The sequence below is a fragment of the Thalassophryne amazonica genome, chromosome 7 (genome assembly GCF_902500255.1).
Source record: "Thalassophryne amazonica chromosome 7, fThaAma1.1, whole genome shotgun sequence".
Taxonomy (NCBI): Eukaryota; Metazoa; Chordata; class Actinopteri; order Batrachoidiformes; family Batrachoididae; genus Thalassophryne; species Thalassophryne amazonica.
The window spans coordinates 73,660,810-73,671,055 of NC_047109.1; the positions used below are offsets into that span (position 1 = coordinate 73,660,810).

Consider the following 10,246-nt stretch of genomic DNA (forward strand, 5'->3'; position numbering starts at 1 on the left):
AGTCAGGTCGAGACCCCGATGAGGACGACGACCATGCAGATGAGCTTCCCTGAGACGGTTTCTGACAGTTTGTGCAGAAATTCTTTGGTTATGCAAACTGATTGTTTCAGCAGCTGTCCGAATGGCTGGTCTCAGACGATCTTGGAGGTGAACATGCTGAGACAGACACCCTCTCTACTTTTAAGATTAGGCTTAAAACTTTCCTTTTTGCTAAAGCTTATAGTCAGGGCTGGATCAGGTGACCCTGAACCATCCCTTAGTTATGCTGCTATAGACTTAGACTGCTGGGGGGTTCCCATGATGCACTGAGTGTTTCTCTTTTTGCTCTGTATGCACCACTCTGCATTTAATCATTAGTGATTGATCTCTGCTCCCCTCCACAGCATGTCTTTTTCCTGATTCTCTCCCCTCAGCCCCAACCAGTCCCAGCAGAAGACTGCCCCTCCCTGAGCCTGGTTCTGCTGGAGGTTTCTTCCTGTTAAAAGGGAGTTTTTCCTTCCCACTGTTGCCAAGTGCTTGCTCACAGGGGGTTGTTTTGACCGTTGGAGTTTTTCCGTAATTACTGTATGGCCTTGCCTTACAATATAAAGCACCTTGGGGCAACTGTTTGTTGTGATTTGGCGCTATATAAATAAAATTGATTTGATTTGATTTGAATGTGGAGGTCCTGGGCTGGTGTGGTTACACATGGTCTGCGGTTGTGAGGCTGGTTGGATGTACTGCCAAATTCTCTGAAACGCCTTTGGAGACGGCTTATGGTAGAGAAATGAACATTCAATACACGAGCAACAGCTCTGGTTGTCATTCCTGCTGTCAGCATGCCAATTGCACACTCCCTCAAATCTTGCGACATCTGTGGCATTGTGCTGTGTGATAAAACTGCACCTTTCAGAGTGGCCTTTTATTGTGGGCAGTCTAAGGCACACCTGTGCACTAATCATGGTGTCTAATCAGCATCTTGATATGGCACACCTGTGAGGTGGCATGGATTATCTCAGCAAAGGAGAAGTGCTCACTATCACAGATTAAGACTGGTTTGTGAACAATATTTGAGGGAAATGGTGATATTGTGTATGTGGAAAAAGTTTTAGATCTTTGAGTTCATCTCATACAAAATGGGAGCAAAACCAGAAGTGTTGCGTTTATATTTCTGTTGAGTGTAGATCTCTCCAGAGATGTTCAATCAGATTGAGGTTTGTGCTCTGGCTGGACCACTCAAGGACATTCATAGAGTTGTCCTGGAGCCACTCCTTTGATATCTTGGCTGTGTGCTTAGGGTCATTGTCCTGCTGAAAGATAAACCGTCACCCCAGTCTGAGGTCAAGAGCGCTCTGGAGCAGGTTTTCATCCAGGATGTCTCTGTACATTACTGCATTCATCATTCCCACAACTTGACTAGTCTCCCAGTTATTACCACTGAAAAACATCCCCACAGCATGATGCTGCCACCACCATGCTTCACTGTAGGGATGGTGCCTGGTTTCCTCCAGACATGACGCCTGGCATTCATGCCAAAGAGCTCAATCATTGTCTATGTGCCTCTTACTAAGGAACGGCTTCTGTCTGGCCACTCTACCATACAGGCCTCATTGGTGGATTGCTGCAGAGATGGTTGTCCTTCTGGAAGGTTCTCCTCTCTCCACAGAGGAATGCTGGAGCTCTGACAGAGTGACCACCAGCTTCTTAATCACCTCTCTGACTAAGGTCCTTCTCCCCCAATTGCTCAATTTAGACGGGCAGCCAGCTCTAGGAAGAGTCCTGGTGGATCAGAACTGCTTCCATTTACAGATGATGGAGGTCACTGTGCTCAGTGGGACCTTCAAAGCAGCATAAATGTTTCTGTACCCTTCCCCAGATTTGTGCCTTGAGTCAATCCTGTTTCAGAGGTCTACAGGCAATTCCTTTGACTTCATGCTTGGTTTGTGCTCTGACATACACTGTGGGACCTTATATGTAGACAAGTGTGTGCCTTTCCAAATCATATCCAATCACCTGAATTTACCCCAGCTGGACTCCAATTAAGCTCTAGAAACATCTTGAAGATTATCAGTGGAAACAGGATGCACCTGAGCTAAATTTTGAGTTTGATGACAAAGGCTGTGAATACTTGTGTACATGCGATTTAATTAGTTTTTTTATATATATAAATTTGCAAAAAAACAAGCAACTTTTTCCACATTATCATTATGGGATATTGTGTGTAGAATTTTGAGAAAAAAAGAATTTCACCCAAGGCTGTAGTAGAGAAGCTTGAATCTTCGACTGGACTGGGTTGCTTGATGTGAGGACGTTTCGCTTCAAATCGCAGAAGCTTCCTCAGCTAGTCTGACTTCTGACTAGCTGAGGAAGCTTCTGCGATTTGAAGCAAAACGTCCTCACATCAAGCAACCCAGTCCAGTCGAAGAGTCAAGCTTCTCGACTATGGAAACCACCTGGACAACTGAGAGCCGTCACAGATCCAAGGCTGTAACAAAGGGTGGAAAAAGTGAAGCGCTGTGAATACGTTCCGGATGCACGGCACAAGATACAACAATTTGATATAGCTTGCTTGTCTGTCTGGTCCTGCAGTAACCCATATTCTGTTAATAACATGGTGTACATTGAGGCCAGCTTTCCTCTGAGGCTGTCATGTGGAAGATGTTAACAACACTACCAAATACTCAAACCTTTCTCTGTGGGATAAATGCTACTGATGTCAATCTCAAATTCCTTGTCAGAGATTGGCTGCAGAATGTCTTCCCTGGCCATCGTCTTCCTCTTCTCCACCTCTTCTTTACTCTCTTTCTCAAAATGCAGTCGGAATCTGAGCAGAGGAAGTGTCGGTAAGAATTTTTCTGATGTTGAAAATTTCACAACATTCAAATTCCTAACATGATCTATCCTGTCTAAGTATCAATAACTGCATCTTACAAAACCCAATAAAGGATCAGACAGTATTAGCCAACAGCCCATTGTTAAGTAACACAACTGACCAATTATATTTGCAGCATTATTGTTTGCATCTTTCCAAAACAGAAAGTACTGCATCTTCAGCATATCCAAATGTCAAATAACACACCTCTCACAAGTAAAGCTTTAAAGATACAGTTAGCTAATGATATTGTTCGACATACAACACAGTTCACTGCAATGACAATACAATGGACCTGTGCAAAGAATTGCATTCTTTAGACTGCACAGCAAAAATGTGTTGCAGCAGTCACTCGTACAGTGCTCTCTGTCTGTTGATTTACGGTCCATAATTTTGTAATTCGCAGTACTGGGTCGTTTTATATTTATTTCTGGGCAAAATGTTTTTTCTTCATTTACTTAAGCTTTACAATGCACAACATCACATTTTTGTTTTGTGACATGCTGTTCCATGATGTTATTGCAATGTGAAAAATTAGTATTAATTATTGTATTAATAATATACACAATAACAAAGACAACTAACCTGTTTGGGTCACATCTCCCTTCTCTATTAAAGGGTTGCTGATTTATTCGTCTAATATCAGTGGTCTCACTGTCTGAGGTGTCTGACTGCTGCTCTCCTCCTCGATCCTCGCCGGCATTTTGACTGCTTGGCCCAGAACCTGTGTCACCTGGAAAATGTGTTTCAAGGTCAGAGGTTAGAGACACACATATTTCCCTAAGAATACAATATTTTTTCTTTCTGAAACACCAACATCATAAATTTGTTTATTTTCATTCATTTCTGAACATATTTTAAATTCTGTACTTACAATTTAGAGGTGTCAATAATTGTGATCAGGACTATAAGTGTAAAACCCACTAGAAGAAGGTCTTTATTTAATGTGGGTAGCCAATGAAAACACTAAATTTATTCCAGAAGGGACTGGGTTTCTCCACCTCCCCAGCACCCCTGCTCAAAATGCCAGTTGAGAGTTTGGCTAGAATTTGGAAATGAACCTGAATTACACTGTGTTACAATCCAACATCAATCAATCAATTTTATTTATATAGCGCCAAATCACAACAAACAGTTGCCCCAAGGCGCTTTATATTGTACGGCAAGGCCATACAATAATTACGTAAAAACTCCAACAGTCAAAACGACCCCCTGTGAGCAAGCACTTGGCGACAGTGGGAAGGAAAAACTCCCTTTTAACAGGAAGAAACCTCCAGCAGAACCAGGCTCAGGGAGGGGCAGTCTTCTGCTAGGACTGGTTGGGGCTGAGGGAGAGAACCAGGAAAAAGACATGCTGTGGAGGGGAGCAGAGATCAATCACTAATGATTAAATGCAGAGTGGTGCATACAGAGCAAAAAGAGAAAGAAACACTCAGTGCATCATGGGAACCCCCCAGCAGTCTAAGTCTATAGCAGCATAACTAAGGGATGGTGCAGGGTCACCTGATCCAGCCCTAACTATAAGCTTTAGCAAAAAGGAAAGTTTTAAGCCTAATCTTAAAAGTAGAGAGGGTGTCTGTCTCCCTGATCTGAATTGGGAGCTGGTTCCACAGGAGAGGAGCCTGAAAGCTGAAGGCTCTGCCTCCCATTCTATTCTTACAAACCCTAGGAACTACAAGTAAGCCTGCAGTCTGAGAGCGAAGCGCTCTATTGGGGTGATATGGTACTATGAGGTCCCTAAGATAAGATGGGACCTGATTATTCAAAACCTTATAAGTAAGAAGAAGAATTTTAAATTCTATTCTAGAATTAACAGGAAGCCAATGAAGAGAGGCCAATATGGGTGAGATATGCTCTCTCCTTCTAGTCCCCGTTAGTACTCTAGCTGCAGCATTTTGAATTAACTGAAGGCTTTTGAGGGAACCTTTAGGACAACCTGATAATAATGAATTACAATAGTCCAGCCTAGAGGAAATAAATGCATGATTGTGCCATCCATTACATCACCACCTCCCTATTTCAGTTATTTCAGGCCTAAATTTTTAATAGGAGTTACAAGATGCATACAGAACTATGGAGGGTTGAGGGTAATTACTTGAAGCGCAACCCCCCCAAAAAAGTATAAGAAGTATGCCTGTGTGCAATATTAAATGATTTAAAAATTGTCAAGACTGAACAATCGCATTATGCCTAAGCTGATGCATATAGTTTAATTAACAATCAAAAATAAATACTTTAGACAGCTTATACTGAAAATACAAGCCTCAAAGGAGCAATACAATGTCAGTAAGTATATGCAAGAACATAATATAAAACTGGGTACAGGGGAATTTTTGTCTATTACTTTACCCAGATACAACTTCAATCCAAAGTGGTATAAAGGACTTTAAAAAAACAAACCCAAACAAAAATTAATTGTCGTCTTGCGAAATTTCACGTTTTTTGTTTTTTTTTAACCAAGTACTTATAAGTGACATTCTACAATGATGCAGCAGATGGTGAAGCTACAACCAACAGCTGCCCTAAACCCAGTTTCTTCAATCACATCCACAGAAACCTTTCCGAGTGTCATGTGTCATTGACGCTTCCCTCACTAAACAGTTTCATTTAATAAAGTTTTTGAAGTCAGCCTGCTCTAAACAAAATTACAACATAGTACCATACTTAATGACTGACTTTAAACTCATCTTTAAAACAAAACTGACTACAGAAGTGATGATTTAGATGAGTAACATTATATTTGTAGTGACTTCTTTTACAATGTGTGTCTGATTTGGGGCTTGTATTTTCAATCTAGTCTTTCTAAAGTGTGATTTTTTTTTTGACTGTTCAAAATAAACTATCTGTCAATTTAAACATAATGCATCTTAAGAGGTAATACAATGTTGAAACATTTGACATTTAATTGATATATTGCACAAGGACGTCACTTCTATAGTGCAGTTAGCTGTAAAAGTTAGATACTGCACAATTTGACCACTTTAGCCTTTGACAAACAGGATTTTTTTTTTTCCTTAATACAAAACTAATGTGAATGTTTTGTTGTTGTTTTTTTTTAAATACTGGACCAGCTATTTAACCGTACCCTTCCCAAGTTATCACCCAGTATTTAATGCTGCAGCTCACTGACTTGAACTATGTGTAGGTTTATAATTACCGGCTAAGTGACTAAATGCTGCTCTGTTAACAGTTGCTGCTAAACTACGTTCAGCATGTAGCATTATGCTATCGTCCGATGTAGTTACCTCTCTTTCTCTCCCGTTTGACTTGCAATTGTTTCTTCTTCTGCTTGTTGCTGAATGGCTTTTTCCGAGGCATAGTAGAAAATAAGCTGAAAATGTGAGAATGGACCTATGTACTCTTTAGGACTGCTGTTTATCGCGAAGCTCAGAGCTTGACACAGTATCGAACCTTTGAAGCAGAAGTACCGTACGCGCTAAGATGTTTTGATGCTCGCTTCATGAAACAAAATGTACTTCACTCAGCTGTCGCACGGTCAAAAGAAGCAGCCAAGGAACCCGAAAACGTGAAATTTCAGCTAGTTTCCCAAAAGGTACATAGGGGACTCATGTCTATATTTAATTTGTTTGTTGGTAACAAAAGTTCTTCTCTATCCCACTGTACTACCATGAAGCCTATAACTAATTCAGAGTTGTTATGGGTGTCTTGGTGGCTTCCCTCACTGATTTTCATTTCATTTCATTTATATAGCGCCAAATCACAGCAAAGCTGCCCCAAGATGCTTCACACAAGTAAGGTCTAACCTTACCAACCCTTAGACTCAAGCACACAGGCGACAGTGGTAAGGAAAAACTTCTGATGATGATATTGAGGAAGAAACCTCAAGCAGACCAGACTCAAAGGGATGACCCACTGCTTAGGTCATACTAATAAAAAACATGGTTAACAATACAGAGGAACATCAAATTTTTGAGAGGGGAGGTGGGGAGGGCCGTGATGGTCTAGTGGTTAAAGTGTTGGGCTTGAGACCAGAGGATCCTTGGTTCAAATCTCAGCCTGACTGGAAATCACTAAGGGCCCTTGTGCAAGGTCCTTAATCCCCTAGTTGCTCCTGTCGTGTAGCGGGTGCCTTGCATGGCAGCAGCCTCACATCAGGGTGAATGTGAATGTAAAGCGCTTTGAGCGTCTGATGCAGATGGAAAAGCGCTATATAAATGCAGTCCATTTACCATTTGAGAGTTATTAAGTCCACGCAGACGTCCAGGACAGCACCGGTTGGTTGGGGAGGGGAGGAGGGATTGGGTCTTCAGATCTAGTCTTCGAGCATAGTCCATTTTGCAACTGCTGCAGTCAACCTTCATTTGGACTCATGGGTGTAGCCGCACAGGCGTCAGCACCACAGGGGTCGTCCACACCGTCACTGGGCCCGCTACTTGAAGACCACAGCATGCAGCACCCACCTCAGATCTTCTTCCTCACAGTCCGTACGGACCCTCAGTTCGGATACATCAGTCATTAATTAGTACGTCAGACAGAGGGGAAAAAGAGTAGAATCAGTCAGCTGGAAAAACTACACCTAAGGTGTAATTCATCAGCAGTAAATCAATAGGAAAACAGAGAAATTACTAAGGTGATCACCAGCCGCTAGCCCTAAGCTTCACTCACAGACCCAAAATTTAGATAAAGTTGATCTCTGGTACACTTAGTTTTTGAGAACTAGCTACTCCAAATATATATAGCACACAGTTGCTGTACTATTTGTACACTACGCCTTTTCTACTGGCCATTTTTTTTTAATCGGATAGCTGGTTAGTTGGTCCCTTATACTCTATAAAGGGACTCTAGTTGATACTGTCCTCTGCCAACCCTGTAAATTTAACATTTCAACCCCGCCTGGTTTAGGCTGCCCACCAATGTTTAGTGTCTTTAATTACACTGCTCAGACCCTAAAAAGCCCAGGGGTTCCCAAACCTTTGCATGCCATTATTGTAGGTTCCGTAGATCGACAAGCAAGAACTGTTTTGGCACTTTCCTGGCAGAAGGTAAAAACAAAGTCTCAAATGGTGGCACTTAACATATTAGCGAAACATTCCACTTTTAACAAATTTTGTTATCTCCTGTTAAATTATAAGCACCACCACAAAAAATGATGGATAAAAAAAAATTATATCTTTCGATCAACTGCAAGCAAATACTGATTAATACAAATTAATGAATTGCAGGCATGTTGGGCAATGCTGCCTAATATTGCTCTTCATGCCATTTTATGGCACAATATTGAATTTTATATTGCTGTGCAGTAAGCACAATCTGCTTGAAACATTTTGCAGGTTGTTGTAAAAGCAAAGAGCCTCTATGTTCAGTGCAATATGGACAGGGACAAACTAGATTTTTTTTGCACTTCTGAAATTGAATGCCATTTCTGAAAGTGCACTACACGCCCCTGGTTTCAGCACCAGATCTAAACTTGATGTCTAAGCTGCCAAGCAACACTATAAATTACTTTATAAAACAGTTTGCTTTAGGTGTAAGGATTAGAGTATAACATTTCTGAAATGCATAAAAAGTTTGTAAATGTAAACCATACTTCTGATTCTGGCCCACACTTTCGCACACTTCTAAAAGTCTTGCACAGTTGCAGAATTCTGATATGTCTCGGTACAGTTCTGGAATTTTCAAATATTTGGAGTCTGTGGAACATTTGCAATATCCTAAAGTCAGCCTGCTAGTTGGTCAGCAATTTTAATCATACAAAGTGATGTCATATATATTTTTTAGTTTGATTTGCTGCACATTAATAACACAGTCACTGTAACAAGCTTCCAGCTTCTCCCATTTATACAGACAGAGCAAATAAAATTCACATTAATCCCTAATTTGACAAAAGCTTTATTCAAATACAGAAAGCACAAAAGCAATATATAATATTTCTGACAAGGGACTACAGATGCAAATTAGCTGACAGCTATAATCTGGTACAGTGCAGAAATGGTGACATTTACGTTTTTAACAGTCCCTTTTAAATCAACTTAAGAACTAAATTTAATCAGAATCAGAATCAGAATCAGAAGTTTATTGCCATTGCCAGTGAACAGGATTCACAGACTAGGAATTTGCTTTGGTACAATGGTGCAACATTAAGAAGAGATAAAATGCTAGGATAAAATATAACATATGTGTCAAAATAAGATAAAAAAAAAAGAAATATGAAATATGAAAGGCTGTGTGCAACAGAAAAACAGAGAAACAGAAAAACAGTGCAGTGGGAGGAGTGCAATTAAAAACCAAAGTACATTGTCTAAAGTGACCCGTGATAAAATGATAAAGTGACAGAGTTAAGCTTAAGGTGACTGAGTTATGAGGTGTTCATGAGTCTAACGGCAGAGGGGAAGAAACTGTTCTTATGGCGGGAGGTTCTGGTCCGGATGGACCGTAGCCTCCTGCCCGAGGGGAGTGGTTTGAACAGACCGTGAGCAGGGTGAGTAAATGAGTGGAAAACAGAAGGCAAAAAGTTTGTGTTATTTCTTACTAATGCCAGTGTGCTCACATATTTATTTAAATGTCACAATCATTTCTGAAATGCTGCTCTTTGTAAAATATTTGCCAGTAACTTACAAAATGCGTGTTCATCGGTGTCATTATTTAATATAATGAAAAGGGTAAGAGTGGCTCCAAAGGGTTACTGCACTAGTGCTTCTTGCATCAAGAATTTGTAAGAATCAGTATTCTTTAATAGTCTGTGGAAATAACATATGATATCCTCTGCAGTGGAATTAATCCTTAAATTTAAGGTTCAATTTAAATTTAACCAAGACCTTTGTTGGTCACAGGCTATTTCGTTGCACTACACCCACACTTCCACTAGATGTCCATCTTTCTATGACTTTAGATTTAACTCCCGAGCCGTGAATCAATATCCGATACACTGTTTAAAAGGCTTCAAGTCTCGTTTGCCGAGGGTGTCACGCAGGTTTTTATTTACATGCGTGCAGTTTCTCGTTTTCAACCCCTACTTTTCAGTGACGTCATATCCGCTGAGGAGCATTTTTTTTTTGTTATTTAGCCAATTTTAGAAGAATATGACTTATTATGAAATACACGCACTCTCAACGCAAGTTTCATAGCGTACACACATAAGCGCGTGCACACACACACACACACACACACACAAAAACAGTCTGGTTAAACTGGCAGTAAATCCACATTTCTGACGCCAATGGTACAGTCTCCTTTTATAAACATCTCATCAGTCTTGTAGTTATTAAATACATTAATCTTCATGCACAGAAACATCAGCGTAAGACATTATGCCTCGAGTTATTGTTTTCATTCTCTTCCGTTAATATAGGAAAAAAAACATGGCAATAACAAAAGATAGAATTGCCCATATACCGTATTGTGCAAATATAAAATGTGCTACATTTTCTAGTTAAA

The 10,246-nt window shown here is 40.4% G+C and overlaps 1 protein-coding gene across 1 annotated transcript in view; it reads right to left on the reverse strand.

Moving 5' to 3' along the window:
- gnl1 (guanine nucleotide binding protein-like 1) overlaps window positions 1-6,309 on the reverse strand; it is a 31,717-nt gene extending 25,408 nt beyond the window's left edge. Inside the window, exons 1-3 of the mRNA XM_034174451.1 lie at window positions 6,097-6,309; window positions 3,437-3,584; window positions 2,667-2,803 (exon numbers count right to left, since the gene is read on the reverse strand). Of these exons, the coding sequence (XP_034030342.1) occupies window positions 2,667-2,803; window positions 3,437-3,584; window positions 6,097-6,169 (358 nt within the window). The 5' untranslated portion in view covers window positions 6,170-6,309. The remainder of the gene's footprint in view (window positions 1-2,666; window positions 2,804-3,436; window positions 3,585-6,096) is intronic.
- Between the last annotated feature and the right edge of the window lie 3,937 nt (window positions 6,310-10,246).